The sequence below is a fragment of the Lipotes vexillifer genome, unplaced genomic scaffold (genome assembly GCF_000442215.2).
Source record: "Lipotes vexillifer unplaced genomic scaffold, Lipotes_vexillifer_v1.1 scaffold137, whole genome shotgun sequence".
Lineage (NCBI taxonomy): Eukaryota > Metazoa > Chordata > Mammalia > Artiodactyla > Lipotidae > Lipotes > Lipotes vexillifer.
Genome location: NW_006775780.1, coordinates 970,465 through 990,576, shown reverse-complemented (window position 1 = coordinate 990,576; position 20,112 = coordinate 970,465). Strand labels below are relative to the sequence as shown.

At 36.7% G+C, this 20,112-nt stretch overlaps 1 protein-coding gene across 1 annotated transcript in view; it reads right to left on the bottom strand.

Moving 5' to 3' along the window:
* The window catches only part of TASP1 (taspase 1), a 236,680-nt gene that overhangs the window by 152,069 nt on the left and 64,499 nt on the right, over positions 1-20,112 (bottom strand). The window contains exon 8 of the mRNA XM_007450197.1: positions 10,776-10,882. Coding sequence (XP_007450259.1) covers positions 10,776-10,882 — 107 coding nt within the window. The remainder of the gene's footprint in view (positions 1-10,775; positions 10,883-20,112) is intronic.

The following is a 20,112-nucleotide window of genomic DNA, read 5'->3' as shown; positions in this document are numbered from 1 at the left end:
GAACTGACTGGAAAGGCAAGAGCAGACGGGTTGCGATGCTACTGCAGTCATCCAGGAGACAGTGATGAAGTTTGATTCTAGACATGCTGAGCTAAGGTATGACATGAAATGTATAATAAGAAACTGGAACAGTTCAGGGCCTGAAGAGGGGGGGTGGTAATAAAAACTTAGATTCATCCATTCAAACACAGTTTCATTAAATGGGCACTGTGTCAGGTACCTGTGGAAAATGACAATGACCTGGAGACAAATTCTGGAATAAGGAGAAAGGAGAAAAGAGCTCTAGGGTACCTTCAGGAGAGCTAAATGAATAAGACTGGACATGAAGTTATTAACTGAATGCAATCATGTATATAATTACTAACTCCTCTAGAACGTTCTATGTTCATTTAAGCAACGATTACTAAGCAGCTTTTCTAGGCCCACTGTGACATATTAGGCAGAAAAAGCAATGAGTCTCAAATGCTGGCCCAATACCTCACACACCCCTGCAGATTTTCATCAGTATATTGAGAGTAGAGCCTAAAAATCGAGTTTTACAACTATCCCGATGAAGATAATGGCCAGCCAGGTTTAGCATACACTAAAATAAAGGATCTCTCAATGAGAGGATCAAGAGGTTTGGACAAACTCCATGTTGCCAATGATAATATATTAGAGAATTATCAAGCTGGAAAGAATGATGGTAATCACTTGGTCCAGCATGCTGACTTTACTGCTGAGGAAACTGAAGTCTAGAGAGAGTCCATGTTTGCCCAAGGTCTCTGGACTAGTTAACAGCAAACCTAGACTAGAAATCCTGGTCTACTGTACCCCATTTCAGCCTGCCCTACTTCCTCCACTCCTCAAGTAATCCCAGCCCAGGTCTTGAATTCTGAATAGTTTCTGGCATCTGACTTTTTATTCAAAATGTTCTAGGCTGATTACAGAAGAGGTAGGCCAATCAGGCCTTTGAAAACTCCAGACAGTTTTCCTTCAACCTAACTAAGCAGTGGGTCTTATCTTCTGATCTTAAAACATCCTTGTTATTGATCCGTGTGTGTGTGTGTGTGTGTGTGTGTGTACACATTTGTCTTCTCATGTATTGGTCTATTCTGCTGGCCTTATTAGCTACACATGTGTCAACACTACTACATCTGTGATGGGTCAACTCAGATCATTAGTACATGGTGATATCATATGAGGACATATTTAAAAGTCCTGACTTAGAATCTGATGCTCTTAACATCATGGTCTGAGCCAATTCCCAGACAGGAAGACTTCTTTCTGTAGCTCCAATGAAATTCCATTCACTGGGGGCATTTCCTTTTAGGAAAGCTATAATATGGTGATTTGCACATTATATACAAGATCAGCTGAGATTATCCCAATGATAATGAAGGAATGCTCTTTTTTCCCCTCCACTGATTCTGTTAAACACCAAAATTTAGAGTAGGCTCTACAGAGCTGATGAATAGTAAAAGTGGAGGGAGGATTTACAAGTCTGAACATATGATGTCAACCTATAACAAGTCTGGGAAACCACAGGTTACTTCCCTTACAAAATAAAAACAGCAGTTAAGGTCTGTTAACAGATTTCTTGCCTCACTCTTATCTCACTTATAACTTTAAAACTCAGTATAAATTTAAGGCATAGCTTTGTAAGGGTTTAAGAAAGACTCGGGAAGAAATCCAACCTACTAGCTATTGAATCTTTATATGAGAACTTAGAAACTTTTTCTGAAACAGAAGAAAAAAAAAATACTGCAGTTGTCCAGCTATCAGGGGTTGAAAGTTCTGGATTTGGATAATTGATGAATTGACATAAAGTGCTGCAAACAATAGACATTTAAAGAAACCCCATGGTGGCGGGGGGATGAACTGGGAGATTGGGATTGACATATATACACAAATATGTATAAAATAGATAACTAATAAGAATCTGCTGTATAAAAAATAAATAAATAAAATTCAAAAAAAAAAAAGACCAACTTCAAAGTTAAAAAAGAGGCTTAAAAAGAGTCCGCCTTCTGCCTATGGAACGTGTATCTCTCTAAATAAACTTGCTTTCACTTTAATTAATTAATTAAAATTAAAAGTGATTTAAGAAAATGGATAAATAAATAAACCCCATCAAATTATATTGCAAAGGAATAATGGTCATCAGACTGTATAACCTACATAAATGCATGAGGTGGTGGCAATCTAGTAATACAAGTACTTAAGTTACTGACTTACTGATTTACATGTTAAGTCTTATAGGCTTAATCAGTAATCAAGATAGTCTTAGGACAGGAAAATATAATTTTTAATATATTACTTACAATTCAAAGAAATAATTTCAAATGGAAGATAATCACTCCACAGGATGAATATTTTTAAAAAACCCCACAAATATATAAAGTATATTTCTTTATGTAGAAGAGAAGGCAAAGAAGTTTCTTACTTCTGTTTACTCATATATCTATGCATTAACCATCTTTTTGAGAAACACGGAAAGACTCCAGATCAAGTAAATGTCTATAAAAGACTAATTACTCTTTCCTCTGCACACATAATAAACATGTACACAAGTACAAATAGAACAATCTGATGAAAACATGTTGTTTTCTGTGCATTTATTTCCTTTGATCTTAACCTACCTCTCACCCAAAAAATAACAGTGATTTAGTATGATACAGTTAAGCGTTTATATAATAATTTCAAGATGGTGGATAAAAGGGAAAAATGTTACCCACAATATACTTCAAAAGAATAGAATATATTTATGTGAAGCACACAACGCAAGGCCCAATATTTTCTTTCTGAAACATGTGGCCAGTTTGATGTCCCTACGTGGTGGCTAAAGAACACAAAATTAAAAGTTGTAGAATCTCTTTAGAGTAGTTTTCAACACACAACACTGTATAAAGCATTGCAAGATTTTCTAAACTTGTTCATTAGAAATTGAAGAATGAAAGATTCACACAATAGAAAAGGTCTGATTATCTTTCATTTCACCACCCTATACAAGTACTGCTTTACCTAAAAACCAATGAAATTAATTGAAAACTTAAATTACTTCATAAAACTGGTGGGAGAAGGCAAAGAATTTCATGTACATCCAACTGTAAACTCTGTTATTAAAGAAAAAGACATGGAAACTATTTCGACAATATGCTTGTGAAAAATGAAGGGAAAGAAAAGGCTTGAAACATCAAAAATGCTGAGATCAAACAATACCCCCAACCTCTTTTAATACTCTAAGAATAAAAGAGCCCCTTCTAGTAATATCCAGGGCTAGCTGTTTGAAACTGATATTTATGAAATCTAGATTATCCTGTGCATTGAGTCTGTTTGTTTTCCCAAAGTATCTCCTCTTTGTAGCAACTCTTTCTGTTATGTAACAAGGTTATGTAACAATTCAGTCTGTTCTGTAGCAGGAGCTAAGAACTTCCATTGGCCAATGAGTTTATTAGCACTTCATTCCAAAAGAAAGCTTTCTTTTTCAAAAATGCTTAATACTAACACAACTACCTTTTACTTTTTGTATCAAAACAAAAGATAAACTTAAAACATGTATCACTTCATCACATATACCACAAGAATTATTGATAAATATTCTAACAACAATGAGAGTCCATGGCAATCCTGTCAGGGGGAGAATGCAGATGCCCACATGTGGGAACTACAAAGGACAGAGGAGCATGCTGAACTGCACCATTCCTTTTCACAAACACAGTTCTCCATTTGCCTAGCTCTGACACAGACAAACGTCAGTTACCACAGCTCAGTTAAGTAATACCAGTCACTCAACAACCTGGTTCAAACTTCAATTACGTGGTATAGTAACTGTGAGTAATTGCATAAAGTATAAACTTCACTACTAGGTCTTTAGTTCAAAGATCACTATGTAAACTATGTAAACGTTAGATGCCCATCATGATCAGTGACCAATCATGTCATTTCACTCAATGTCTGTCACGGATGGGTCACTGTGCACAGACAGCTAAGTGTGTAGTTGTGTTACCTCCTTGTCTCCCAGTGATAAATCCACATGACATTTTACAAATATCGATCATCAAAAAAGGGCACTAGCCAACTAAGATGAAAGTGAAGCAAAGAAACAAAAAGTGATAATGTTGGAAGTGCAATTCTAATAAAAAATAAGTGACGTTATGGAAGAAATAATTGACTGTGGGAATTTTCAACACTGCCACCGTTCAAGAGACTCAAGATCTTCAGTCAGAGGAACTTAGTGATGACAAACCTGTCAACATAAATAAGGAATGTAGTTGTGACAAAAAGGATGAAGATGCCCCAGAAGAAGTGACACTGGCAAAAAAGCTGACATAAAAGGAACGCTGAGAGATACTGTACAACATGGAAAGAGCAAAGGATAAACTGTTGAAAGCTGATCCAAAATTAAAGAGTTTGACGATTCACCATGACATAAACAGATGCTCACTCCATATCATAACTTACATGACAAGAAAGCAAGCACTGTTCCAACTACTCTTGATAAAGGGTTTTTTAGACAGAAAAAACCTACTTTAATTCTGATGTTTTAAATTAGTGTACTAAATAAATATTCAGTTTAATTACTTTTTTGTTTGTTTCTCTACACATTTATAACCACCAGTAAAAGAGTTTTTAATGTTTTGACAAAAATGTCTAAAGGTCATGGAAAAAGCGTAATCTTTTGCCATTAAGATCCCTTCGCACAGTTCCAGTTTGCACAGTCATTTTTATGGTCCGGCACTACCAGGCAAAGTGTGGACTATCTATACACTGCAAGGGAAAGAAAAAATCCAGAACAGTTGGGTCTACACAGATAGGGGAGTGGAATAGAGCATAAACAACTACTACTTTTCTATTACACAGCACTACAGGTAAATAATAATCTTTTCCCCCTCCAGCATGTCTTCTCTCTAAGTCCCACCAAAAAAGCATGGATGAAACAGAGATGTCAATTATTGAGAACAGACAGTTACTCAGAATTTATTCCTGATTTTTTCATATTGTATCTTAAAACCCATGTATTCTGAAAGTGGGGATAAAATGTGTTTTATTTGATTTATAGGTAGATTAGCTGCTTAACCCACTACTGGTTTGTAGCAACAAGGGACATATAAATTGTGCAAAAGAAGGCGACAGAAGAAAGTTCTCCGTTTACGCTACACACGGTAGACCTACCTCCCTAATAACCACTCTCCTCCCCTTCCTTTGACAACAAAACAACTAATTTTGGGGGGAAGGCAGTGTGCCTAGCAGCGAGCCATGGGCTACGAGATAGCAATGAGGAAAATCCACTTAATTTCCTAGGCTCCTTTGCAACTGGGAATAGCCATGTGACCAAACTGCGCCCCTTGTCCGCTGCCCCCCAAAAGAACGACTAAAGAGAAATCTATTGAGAGAGATTCTGGAAAACTTTTGCATCCCAGTTAAAAAAGTGACGGACGCATCTGGCACTAGTCTCCCCGCCCACACCCTCCATGGTCTCACCTTCTTCTCACCTTGAATGCAGATGTGACACCTGAAATTACAGGAGCCATATTCCATCCATAAGACAAAAGGCATGAGAGAAAAGGCCCAAGAGAAATCCCAGATACGTTGGCTCCAGCATCACTGGAAACCTGAGCTAATGAATGCTTGCAACCACCCACCTCCAAAATTCTTTATTATGAGGCAGAGGGCCAGGGAGCAGGGGGACCAATATGCATTTCTTAAGTCACCATCAGGTTTTCTGTTGTTTGCAGCCAAAAGCATTCCATTAATTAACCATTCTTATTTTAAACTAAGTCAAATGTAAATGGTCAAAGACAAAGGAAAACAAAAATACTCTAATTAATTGAGGTAGCAAGCTGACTAAATATTCTTACTTTAATTCTGATTTCTGTTAGTATTGTGATAATGTCTGGACAATCAATTACTTTTTTAAGAAAAACGAGAAATATCAATGTAACAAAAATTGCTAAATTTATTTACTTTATTTTCAGGCTTTAAAATATTTATTCTACTGTATACTCCTTTCAAGACAATATTTATCTCCTTCAACACTGAATAACAAAAAAGTGAACATTAGGAAAGTTACCAAAAACTCTATTCTTTTTATTATATTTATATACCCAACTCACAGATTCTTTTATGTAGCCACAACACACAGCAGTTCCAGGTTTTAGTCAATGCTGGCTAACCAAAACTATGTTGAAACTATACACACAGGACAGGGAGAAATAAACTAAATACAGGTTGATTTAGAAAACAGCTATTTGTCCCTTCCTGTCACATCTCTAAAAAATTGCTACGCTTCCTCTCAAAAATTATAATTTTCTGCACCATTAGCTCCTTATCTGGTGGTCTTTTCTTTCTCGGAGCGTTTTTATTACCTTTGCCAAGGTTATACAGCAAACACCTGCAAAACAAAGCCTGTGGCCCGCATCCTTCCCTAAAGGCAGAAGCTGGGTCCTAGTCAAACACAGTGCTTTGTACACATTACAGTTCATATATTCTGAATATTAAAAATATTTTCCTGTCATGTCAGGGGTGAAAAATACTCCATCTGAATCATGCCTGAATTCCACCTCTCCCCCACTACTAGTGACCTCCATTACCACCCTCCCTTTCTCCATTACAAGATTCCACCCAGAGTAGCACCCAGAGTAGCAGTTTCCCTTCTTTTTTGGCTGAGATGAAGGCAAACAATGGCAAAGTCAAAAACGATGGTGTCTCATCCATTAACACATCTGTTCCTCCTAACAGCCCTGCTACGGGAACAGAATTATCACTATTTTCAGTTAAAGATAAGGAAACTGAGCCTTGCTAGGTGAAATTACTCAGTGAATTCACACAAGGTAACTGTGGTACGGTGTCTTGACCCTATCTTCCCACCTCTCTCTCCCCACTCCACAGCAAAACTTCTCAAAAGAATTATCTCCACCCTGTTCTCCCTGACGGACCCACTCCACCTGCTCTACAATCCACCACGTCATGGAAACTGTCCTCATCCAGGTCCAAAGTCTCCAGGTGCCGAGTCCAGTGGCCAGTCCTCTGTCCTCCCACCTGTTCTGTCAGCAGCACTTGACCCAGGTGATGCCTGACTTTGAATGCTCCTCTCTGCCTCCCAGACACTCTCTTGGTGGCCCCTCTGCCCCACTGGCTGCTCCATCTTTCTCTTTCGTTGGTTTCTCCTCCTCCCAATGTAGACATGTTGGCCTGGCCCAGGGTTCAGTTTTCAGACCTCTATCTTCACTCACTCCTACTAAGTGAGCTCATCTGGCCACGTGGATTCATATTCCTTTTGATGCCAATGATTGCCAAATGGGAATCTCCCCCCTGACCTACCCCTAAGCTTCAGATGCATAAAACCAACTCCACAGTTAATCTTCCCTGCTGCCACATCCAGCCTTTTATTGCAAATCCTCTTAACCAGGTTGATAAGTGGTTGTTTAAATTTTTCAAAAATTGAATATTCTCTGGGTGAAGGACAGAATCATAAAGAAGGACACATATTGTAAATATTTCCTTTTTATTTAAAACACAAAACCAATTTATTCATTCACTAGCCAATCTTTTCATATAAGACTTTCTCTGAAATGTGAGCCCATGTACAAATGTTCCATATCATCTTCCTATAACACCCTGGACTGTCCTATGATTTCAAGCTTTATTTATTTTATCTAAAAATAGAACAAGAATATAAATACACTAACAACACACTCTGAATGCACAAAGCTTCTAGATTTTTACGATTTTTCTCAATCTTTTACAGCTGGTTTGCCCATGCTTAATTCTACAGCAAATTTTTATAGACCCATTCTGCTTTTTCAAGTTAGTTTTCAAACAAACAACTCTTTCAGTTTTCAAGCGGACAGCTCTCTTTTTAAACTCAATATTCATCAGTTTATGAGAGACAATGAATTATGATAAAGGATAAAATGATAAAAACAATGAGCATAATGAAGCTCTTGGTGGCACAAAATTCAACTGAAAGGAGTAGAGGAACACAGCACACTAAAAGTGGTCTATTACCTTTCAGTGTTCAGGGTGCCTTGGCATCAGATAATATGTTTTATTGTGAAAATGAAAAGCATTGGTTAATCTGAGTTCATTAAGGGAACATGGACTAAGAAAGTTCTTGATTTCCACTTCCCATCTCCATCACCTTGAAGCCATACTTTCTCCAGCTCCCTGCCCCACCTTAGTAAATGGCAATACACTATGACTAAACTAAAACTTTTAAATCCCCTCTCTATAAGGCATCAGTAATTCCTGTCTTTCTAGGAGCCCTTATAATATATCCTGGATATATTCACTTCTCTCCATCTCCACAGTCCATGTGGCACCATCTCCCAACTGTAATAACTTTGTAACTAATCTCCTCACTTCTGTTTTTGCCTCCCCCTATTCTCCACGTAGCAGCCAGAAAGAACTCTGCAAAATATGAATAAGGCAGTGTTGCTTCTCTGCTTTTACAATAACTCATTATTCATGAAACAAAAGTGGAAACTCCTCAAGGAGCCGGCATCTACCTACCTCTCCAGCTTCAGATCATACCATCCTCCTCTTGCCCACCACACATGCAGTTCATTTAGGCACAGTGCCCCTCTTCTCCATTCCTCCGATGTGCCAAGTCCCCACCAGGGCCACTGCACATGCAGTTCATTTTGCCTGGAACACTACTCCACTGACTTCTCGTAAAACTCACTTCATATTTTTCAGATGTCACCCCAAATGTTACACCCTCAGAAAGGTCTCTAGCTAGCAAGGTATCATCCTAACTAAAGGAGTCCTCTTTTGAGTCTCCCCTCCATCTCTCATATCCAAGTTACTTTGTATCATATCCTCTTGTGCTTTTTTTTCCCTTTATATCAGTTATCAAACATGGTAATTATCTTACTTGACTGCATGTTTATATGTTTCCATCTCTAGACACTAAAATGTAAAATTTCATTAGAGCAGGAATTACCTCCATCCTGTTCACCGTTTTCTTACTACCCAGCTCAGCACCAAGAGTAGCTGCTTAATAAATATTTTCTGAATAAAAAAATGAATCTTCTGAGTAAGACCAGCTGAAGATATTCTCTATGAGGTCAAATGATATTTCTATGCATAAAAACCCTAAACTGACGTCCCTGAAAAAAAGACCTGTATAAGAATATTTAGAGCAGCTTTATTCATAAAGTAAAAGCCTGGAAATGAACCAAATGTCCATCAATAGGAGAATGGATAAACAACTTATAGTAAATGGGAATATTATTCAGTAATAAAAAAGAATAAACCTGTGACACACTGTCTCAAAAACATTTTGTGAAAGAAACCAAATAGAAAAGAGTACATTCTGTATGATTCCAATTATATAAAGTTCAAGAGCAACACAAAACATCTACGGTGATAAAACTCAGAGCAGTGGTCACCTATAAAGGGTAGCGAATGGCTGAAAGGAAGTACAAAAGAACCAGATATATTCTGCATCTTGATAGGTATATGGGTTACATGGGTATATATATATATATGTATATATATATATATTTATAAAAATGATTAAATTGCTCACTATATGCAAATTTTATCAGTTTTTTAAAAGAACAGAAGTCCTAAATTAGCTTACTCAGACATCACATGGGATGCAAAAGCCGAAGAAACAGAACCACACTACTAGCCACTTTCACCAAGGTCTACCTACTCATTTGTTCATTTGCCTCCTAAATTTCTACACTTCTCTGGCAGAAAAATAAAAAGGTTTGGACCAAAATGTTTGATTAATTGTCCCATGTGGCAACACACTGGAAAAATATCTATCACCATGAGAGAAGATTTAGTATGCATTCATATGTGAATAAACCATATATAGCTATGACGGAAAGCATTAGCCAGTACATAAGCAATTATAGGACTAATCAATGAAGAATATTAACGAGATGCCAAGTTATATCAAATGACGATGTGACATGAGAACTCCATCATGAACTGTGTGCTAACGGACCTCTAAGCCATAGTGTGAGCATGAATGTTACAGTTTTTAATTTTTCTATCCCCCAAAACACCTAAGAAATGCCACACACAGACTCATGATGGCACACAAATGCATGAAATACAAAGAAAATATAAGAACAAGAAACAGAGACATGTAATTAGAATGTACAAAAAAACCCTACATGAATCCAATATATACATTTCCTTATAACACTCTATCCCCTAAACAGCCATGTTCATCCAGAGTTGCAAGGACCAAAACAGCAGCCAGGAGCCACATGGAGCTAACTGAGCACTTAAACTGTGGTGAGGACAAATGAGAAGCTAAATTTTTAATGTTATTACATTTTAATAAACTTTAATTTTAAAACAGAGTTTCAATTCAATTTCTGGGAAGTCTTAAGTATGTTTGTTATGTAACTTGTTATGTAAACCTACTTTTTCAACTGTTTACTTTATGATATATAGATACAGACCATATTTCCAATGAAAATTTAATGTCATAATTGAGACATGCTGTAAGTGTAAAATACACACTGCTTTTTGAAGACTTAATTTAAAAAAAAGGAAATGGACTAGATCACTAGTAATTTTTTTTCATTGATCACATTTTTGAAGCGATATTTTAGATTCACTGTTTTAAATAAAATAAGTCTTAAAATTAATTTCACCTGTTTCTTTTAATTTTTTTTAAATGCAGCTACTGGACAACTTAAAAAGTACATATATGGCATGCATTATATTTCTACTGGGTTGTACTATTCTGAGGCTTATATATCTAAATGCAGACTAAGTATATCATTATGATACATTAATTATTAATATTTCAAACACCTCCTGACCTTTTCACTTGATTGTCTTCTTTTCTTTAGTTGAATGAAATCTGTTTCCACCCTTTCTGCCAGCTCTAGTTTCCTCTTGTTTCTTTTAAATGCAGCTAAACTGAATCCTATAAAAGAAACATTAAAAATAACATTTGAAAAATATTAGGGCAATGGGGCAGATGAGATATCCTGAAGAGCCTCCTCAGGACAAAATCCTTAAGAATGTTGGATAAAGGGTTTTATAAAGTCTTTTCAGTGTACACTGAGGTGGGAGGGAATAAGAAAAATAACCTAAAGTAAAAAAATTAAGAAAAAGGTCAAATCCAGAGAGACAAGTGAGTTCTGAAGGCAGATGCTCTCCAGGAGTGTCTGCTAATGCATGCCATGGCCAGCTCTGGTTTTGAAGGTCTCTGTGCATAAGAGACAAGAGCTGAGACTTGGGACAATGCAGCAGGAGAAAATGTATTGGAGATCATCCACATAAAAAGGGGGAACCCCAAAGGGTGATATGCCCAATGAAAGGGAAAACTAGAAAATGCCGCAATATGCAAAGAATCAGGAAACTTGTAAGTCACAGCCTTGGCTATAAACATAAGACAAGAAAAGTCCTGTTACACTTGGCTGGTTTGGGAAGGGGAGTTCTCTTTTGTGGGTGTGTGTGGGTGTGGGGGGGGTTGTGGGGGGGTGTACACGCATGTGGGTGTGTGTGTGTGTGTGTATGCGCATGTGTGGGTGTGGGTGTGTGTACGCGCGCGTGTGCGCATGCGCAAACAAAGTGGGGTGGGGGCGGGGCGCTGCTCTTGAAGAACAATTAGAATTATAAGAACAAAATACATATCTATATAACATTAAAGTATAAAAAAATATTTAAAAGTTCAGGCAGAATTAGGAGAATTCGTATTACCTATGTGGCCTGAAAAACACAAAAAACCAAAAATGATCTCGGTGAGGTAATGCTTCAAAAACCCATTAAACACAAATGCAAATACTCCCTGGAAAAAACCCACCTTAGCGCACCCAGACCTCAAAGAATTCCCATGTTCCAATTAATATGAGCCCATAGTTAAAAAAACAGTTCATAAAATGAATGAGAAATAAATCACCAAGAACGAAACAATAAGTCAAACATCAGAAAGTATAATCCAACCGGCAAAGACCTCAGATACTAGTGTAATCATATATAGAATATAAAACATGTTTATGCTCACAGACATAAAAAAAAGATATTGAAAATATAACTAAGGAATAAAAGATGATAAAATTCCCAGGCAGACTTGAAGAAAACCAAATAGAACTTCTAAAAATAAAAAATACAATAACTGGAATTTTAAGACTTGATATACAGATTTAAACAATTAGATTCAGCTGATAAGAGAAATTACAAACTGGAATATAACAATGAAAAGATTACCAAAGTTTTCTGATAATGGCAGACTAAATTCTTAAGAGCAATTCTCCCACCAAATATTATCAAAAATATTAGATAAAATATGAAAAACACCACCTTAAAAGCATTAAAAACCTTATAAAAAGTATCGAGCTTTTCTGGGGGTAAACTGAAGACTAAAGCTATTATTATTGCACTGTGAGCATCTGCCAACACTTGCACACTTGAATTTGATTCCGTGGCATCAAGGAGAGGCATAAGTCAAACCCAGAGCCCATTAAAGGAGGGAGTTTCATAGGAGACACTTCCCACAGCAAGCTAGGGACTGAAAGGGCCAACATCCCCACAGGAAGGCTGAGCTAGAACCAAGCAAGTCTACCCCTACCCTCTACCCCAATACCAAGTGCATTTAGACAAGGTGGTTATCTTCAATGCACTGAAAGGAAATATCTGCTCACCCAGAACACTATATCCAGTAAAATTAACCTTCAAAAATGAAAGTGAAATAAAAATAGTTTCAGGTGAACAAGAATGAGCAAATTCATCACCAGCAAGACCTGTACTAATGAAAAATATTAAAGGGTGTTCTTCAGTAACAGGCAAAATAACACAAAGTAAAATCTCAAAGACAAAAAAAAAAAAAAAAAAAGGTAGGGGAGAGGGGTGGGGAATTAAGTGCAAAGAAAAGAATATATGTGCAGGCAAATCTAAATGAAAATTGACTGTAGTAAATCAATAAAGTGTCACAGTGCTTTTAAGTGCATATTAATTTTCCCCACATTGATGTAAATTAAAATAACAGTGGGAAAATAACAAAGATACTCTAACATATTACCTTTAAGATTAATCAAGAAAATTTTAAATAAGAAAAAACAAATATGTTAGGAAAATTAGGTGGAAAAGGAACCAGAGTTGCCCTCAAGACAAAGTCTAAGAACAATAGTGTAGCAATGGACAAAAAAAAAGTAATGGAACTGACCAACAAGTTTAGAAACAAACTCATGTATATCCTAATAGAATTTGAGAATAACACTGCTTTTTCATACCAGTGGGAAATCTATGTTATTCAGTAAACTTTCTTGGCACAATACATTACCTATTGGGGGAAAAAAACACAAATTAAATTCCTACCCCACACTACACACAAATCTGAAACCTTGTAAGTATTAATGATTTAAACATATAAAATCTAAAAAAAGAAGTCCAAAAAGATTAAGCCATCACACAGTAGGCATAAATACCAGTCTTTTTATATCAGTCTTTTTTGAGAGAGATTTTATTTTTTATTTTTACTTGTGTTAACATTAAAGTAGAATATTTTACATTGAACGTTATCAAAGCCAGAATCCATCAAAAGGATGGTTCATTGATAAAACCACATAAAATTTAAAATGTCTACAAGGCAAAAGACATCATATGCAAAGGTAAATGATAAATGGCATCTTTTTAAATTTTAAAGTATATGCAAATAGTTATAGATAGGATTAATAACCTTGAATCAGAATAGTCTGATATAAAATTAATAAGCTGGAGCTAGAGGGAAGATGGCAGAGTAAGAAGCACCAGGAATCTGTCTCCCCACCTAGACAAGAACTGGCCTGACAGAATCTGTCTAACGTTAAGTATTATACAACTCTGGAGTCTATTAAAGAGGAAGGTTTCCAGGGGAAAGCTTCATTGTAAACTGTGGTTAATTTGGGTCAACTTCAGCTCTTTGCACAGTAGCCTCCCCACACCCTATCCCCAACCCTGTGGCAGGCAGCTGGGCATATGCTCCTAGAGCAGCTTGCACATAGCTTGTGAGGGCCAGGGTGGGCAATAAAGACCCTCTCCTCCAAATACCAGAATCTGTGCTCTGATTGCTAGTTCTGGTCACAGAGGTACAGACTCAGAGGCAGACAGCCATTGTTGCAGTGCCTCTCCCTCCAGATGAAGTGACCTCCAGGGAATTTAAAAGGCTAGCCCTTGTCTCCCTTTTTGGAGACAGACATTTAAGGAGATATACAAATGGCCAAAACGCACATGAAAAGATACTTGACAGCATAATCATTAGGGAAATGAAAACTGAAATCACAAGATACCACCTCATACCCATTAGGATGGCTATTACCAAACAAACAAACAAAAAACAAAATAACAAGTGTCGATGAGGGTGTGGAGAATTTGAAATCTTTGTGCAGTATTACTGGGAATTGAAAATGGTGTAGCTGCAATGGAAAACAGTACACTGGTTCTTCAAAAAATTAAAAACAGAATTACCATATAATCCAGCAATTTCACATCTGGGTACCCAAAAGAATTGAAACAGATATTTGTACACCTGTGTTCATAGCAGCATTATTCATAATAGACAAAAGTTGGAAACAACTCAAGTTGCTTCAAACCATTCAATGTATAAATGGATAAACAAAATGTGATATATACATACAATGGAATATTATTCAGCCTTAAAAAGACATTCTGATGCATGCTACAACATGGTTGAACCTTGAGGACATCATGCTAAGTGAAATAGGCCTGTCATGAAAGAAAAACAAATGTATGATTCCACTTATAAGAGGTACCTAGAGTAGTCAAATTCATAGGGACAGAACTAAGAATGGTGGTTGCCAAAGGCCAGGTGGAAGGAAACAAGGAGTTAGTGTCTAATGAGCACAGAGTTTCACTTTCTCAAGATGAAAAGGATTTTGCAGATGGATGGTAGTCATAGTTATACAATGTAAATATACTTAAAGCTACTGAAATGTACCATTAAAAATGTTTAAGATGGTAAATTTTACATTGTGTATTTTACCAAAATTTTTTAAATGTACATGAATATTTATTTATAGCAGCATTATTTATTATAGCCCCAAACTGGAAATAACCCAGATGCCTTTCAATGGATAAATGATTAAACAAACAGTGGTACATCCACTGTTTAGCAATAAGATGGTACAAGCTATTGATAAGAACAACCACCTGGATGAATCTCAAGAGAATTATACTAAGTGATAAAAAAGCCAATTCCCAAAAACTCATATCCTATATGATACCATTTATATAACATTTTTGAAATGACAAAATTATACAAACGGAGAATAGATTAGTAACTGCCAGGTGTCAAGGAAGGGATGAAGGTTGGAGGTGAGTGGGTGAGACTATAAAAGGGCAACATGAGATATCCCTGTGGTGATAAAAGTGTTGTGTATCTTGACTGTCAATACTATCCTGAATGTGATATTGTACTGTAGTTTGGCAAGATGTTCCCATTAGTGGAAACTGGGCAAAGGGTACATGGAATCTCTCTGTTGTATTTCTTAGGATTGCATGTGAATTTATAAGTACTTCAAAATAAAAAATTTGAAACAGCATAACTGGCCATATTAACTAACCATATGAAATTAAGTGTTGATATATCATATACCAGTTATGATAAAACTCTACAATTACAAACTATGTTTAATATCATGTCTTTCAAAGTACCTTACGCAAAGGCAGAAAAACTGTAAGAACACAATCTAGCCATTAGAAAAGAAGAAAACAGGATTCCTTGCGGCGGAATCATGCCCATAAATTGAAAGAATAGAATAACATCCTTAATCTGCTCTTTACTTAATTTAAAGATGTATCCCAGATCCAATCAAAGCATAAAACAGCTGAAAATTAAGGAATAGATGGTAGCACAAACTATTTAAGGTTGTCCTTTACCAAAGGAAAACAAAATTACTTTCCTTTCAATTTCAACTTTAATGAATTTTCTGGAAGAATTCAAAAGAACGTACACATTCTATCTCAGACATTCTGAAAACTGAATGCGCATTGAAATTATCTACAAAACTTTAAAAACTACAGATGCCTGGGTCCCATCTACAGAGTTGCTGTTTTCATTGATTTTGAGTGCAGCCAGGGCTTCTGAATTTTTCAAAGCTCCCCAGTGACTCTGATGTGCAGCCAAAGTAGAAAACCAGTGCTCTACTGGTTACACCTAACTCCAGATAGGATCAATCACTAAAATCATCTTATTAGTCAGTGCTAAAGAGCTAAGCCTATTAAATTCTGATGAAATCACATCACCAAGATCATTTTCACATCCAACATATTAATGACAGTAAGAATGATATTAATAGTGAACATCTGAGTGTTTCTATGCACCAAAAATTGGAGTAAGAATTCTTGATACATTACCTCAAGGAATCACAACGTCTCCATGAGAAAAGTGTCTTGGAGGTAACTTGCCCCTGGTCACATAAAAGCCTCTATAGTCTGTGCTCTGAGCTACTATGTGATCATCAATGGTACCAACTATACAAAGTCAGACTTCTCAAAAGTAGACAGCAAACCTCTTAGGAATCTGGCAATAGCCAGCAAAACAGTAAATGTACATCCTCTATGAGTCAGCAATTCTACTTCCAACTATCTACCCCAATAGAACACGTAAATATTAAGTGATGTGTACAAGAATATTCATGGAATTATCAATGTTAATGGCAAAATCTAGAATCAACCTGAATGCCTATCAATAAAGAAACAGCTAAATAAATATGGTAAAATGCTATTCAACAGTTTAAAAATTAATTCATCTATATATATCAACATGGACAGATTTCAAAATACATCTTGCTGCATTACAAAAAATATTTTAAAAAGCCATGTTATAATACTACTTATCTACAAACTTACTAAAGATACTACAGTATGATACCATTTGTCTTCTTAAAAAAGAATACTATATATTCTTTTCCAACTATGTATGTTGGAATACTATATATTCCAACATTTCTGTTGGAACAGAGAGAAGCAAATCAAACAAGTAACTGTGGTTATCAGACTGAGCAGGAGTCTGGGATTGGGAATGGAAGTAAAAAGGAAGACCAGGTTTATGTAGAATGCTTCAATATTTAAGAAGATAACTTATACCTCTACCACACAATTAAAAAGTAATAAATACAATGGTTAGATACATTTATTAATTTATATTATTTTTATTTTTATATTTGTTAATAGTACACATTTACAAAACATCAGTTCCAGCTCCTGGTAATGAAAGAATAGCTTATATGAGACTAACCTACAGACCAATAGTAATTACAAACTCTGGGCAGGAGTTTTAAACTAAAAAAAAAAAAAGCCTATTTGAAGGCAAGTGACGAAAAGCTGGCAGAAATAGGAGAGGATTCAACCACTGAAAGAAAGGAAACACACCAGGTGAGATCCAAATTCAAACAGCTTTCCCCAGGAGGCACTCCCCACTCTGTGAGATACACAGAAAATAGAGCTCAGGTAGAAAACTACCAGTCTTACTGGCCTGAGATAAAGGAGTCTGGGGCTACTGAAGCCACTGGAAAGTAAGGGAGGAATCCTGGAAAGGAGAAATCCACAAAAAAAGAAGCCCAAAAATCTATGTAAAAGTCCCCTCAAGTCCTGAATGAGTCCTTGACTGTTCATATAGGATGCAAGATTCCGTAAAGTCCACTGAGGAAAATAAAGGCTGAAAAGTGAACAGATGTTTTAGTAAATACCCACTGTAGGAGAGACAAAATTTAAAGTTTGAGACTTTCCACTGAAACCCCAGAAAGGCCATATCTCAGGAATAAAGACCACAAACTAGTACTAAGAGACAACTCTAGGATTAAGAAAAAAACTGAAATAGACTCACTTTAACAAAGCCAAAAACCAGGCTGTGACAATATCAAGGTGAACTGCAAATAATTTAATTACATGTTAGAACAAACTCAACATCATTCAAAGGATGATAATAAATCATAGTCCCAAGGTGTAATTAAAAAAAAAAAAAAACTCAACATCATTCAAAGGATGATAATAAATCATAGTCCCAAGGTGTAATTAAAAAAAAAAAAAAATTGAGACATGCAACTAAACAGGAAAGTGTGACCAAGGTCAAGAAAAAAAAAAAATCTATCAATAGAAACTGACCCACAGATTACCTAGATTTTAGAATTAGCAGTCAAAGATTTCAAAATAACAATGATAAATATGCCATCAATGGATATAATGGGTGAAGACATGGGAAATTTCAAGACAAAGATGAAGGCTGTTTTTTTAATGGAAACTTTAAAACTGAAAACATATTTTATATTTTTTAAATCATAACATCAGATTAATATCAAATTAGATACTGCAGGAGGAAAGATCAATAAACTCAAAGACCAATTCAACAGAAATCAAACAAATAGAAAAGTGTGATGGTTAATTTTATTTGACAACTTGACTGGGCCAGAGAGTGCCCAGATATTGGTCAAGCTTTATTCTAGGTATGTCTGTGAGGGTATGTTTGATATGGTTGAGATTTACATTTAAATTGATAGACGGGGGCTTCCCTGGTGGCGCAGTGGTTGAGAATCTGCCTGCTAATGCAGGGGACACGGGTTCGAGCCCTCGTCTGGGAAGATCCCACATGCTGCGGAGCAACTGGGCCCGTGAGCCACAACTACTGAGCCTGTGCGTCTGGAGCCTGTGCTCCGCAACAAGAAAGGCCGCGATAGTGAGAGGCCCGCGCACCGCGATGAAGAGTGGCCCCCGCTTGCCACAACTAGAGAAAGCCCTCGCACAGAAACGAAGACCCAACACAGCCCTTAATTAATTAATTAATTAATTAATAATTTAAAAAAATTGATAGACGAAGTAAAGCAGATTGCCCTCCCTATGTAAGTAGACCTCATCCAATCAGCTCAAGGCCTTAATAGAACAAAGATGCAGACTCTCCCCGAGTAAGAGAAAATTCCTCTTGCCTGACTGCCTTTCAACTAGAACATCAACTTTTTCCTGCCTTCATACTTGATCTGAAACATTAGCTGTTCCTGGGTCTCAAGCCTGCCAGCCTTCACACTGGAACTATACAATTGACCCTCCCAGTTTTCAGGCCTTTGAACTTGTATTGAAACTACCCCATTGGCTCTCCTGGTCTCCAGCTTGCTGACTGACCCTGCTATCCTGGGACTTGTTAGCCTCCATAATTGCTTGTCAGCCTCCATGATTGCCAATTCTTTATAATACCTCTTTAGATAGATAGATGATAGATAGGTAGATAGATAGATAGGTATCTTATTGGTTCTGTCTCTATGGAGAGTCCTGACTAATACAGAAAGCACAGAGAACAAAGACTGAAAAAGATCAGAGCCTCAGGAACACATGACAGTATCAAATGTTTTAATATAAGTGAAATTGAAGTCCTAGAAACAGATGAGGGAGAGCATGAAGCAGAGAGTCCAATAGTTTTCCTAATTTGATTAAAAACTGAACCCTCAGATTTAACAGGCACAATAAAACTAGCACAAAGAAAACCATACCTAGGTGAAAACAAATAGAACAATTTTTAAAAACAGAAAAAAGAAGACACATTACACACAAGGAAGCAATAATAATCATGTCTAACTTCCTAGCAGAAACAATGGAATCCAGAATATAATGGAATAACATCTTTAAAAGTGCTAAAAGGATACAATGGAATATTATTCAGCTATAAGAAGGAAATTCTGATACATGCTACAACATAGATGAAAACATGCTAAGTGAAATAATACAGACACAAATGACAAATATTACGTGATTTCACTTAGAGGAGGGACCTAGAACAGGCAAATTCATAGACAAAGAAAGCAGAATAAAGGTTACCAGGGACAGGCAAGAGGGGGATGGGTAATCACTGTTTAATGGGTACAGAGTTTCTGTTTGGGCTGAGGAAAAAACAGAAATGGATGGTGGCAATGGTTAATCAACACTATGAATGTATTTAGTACCACTGAATTATACACCTAAAAATTGTTAAAATGGGGGCCTCCCTGGTGGCGCAGTGGTTGAGAGTTCGCCTACTGATGCAGGGGACACGGGTTCGTGCAGTCCGGGAGGAAGATCCCACATGCCGCAGAGCGGCTAGGCCCATGAGCCATGGCCGCTGAGCCTGCGCGTCCGGAGCCTGTGCTCCGCAACGGGAGAGGCCACAACAGTGAGAGGCCCACGTACCGAAAA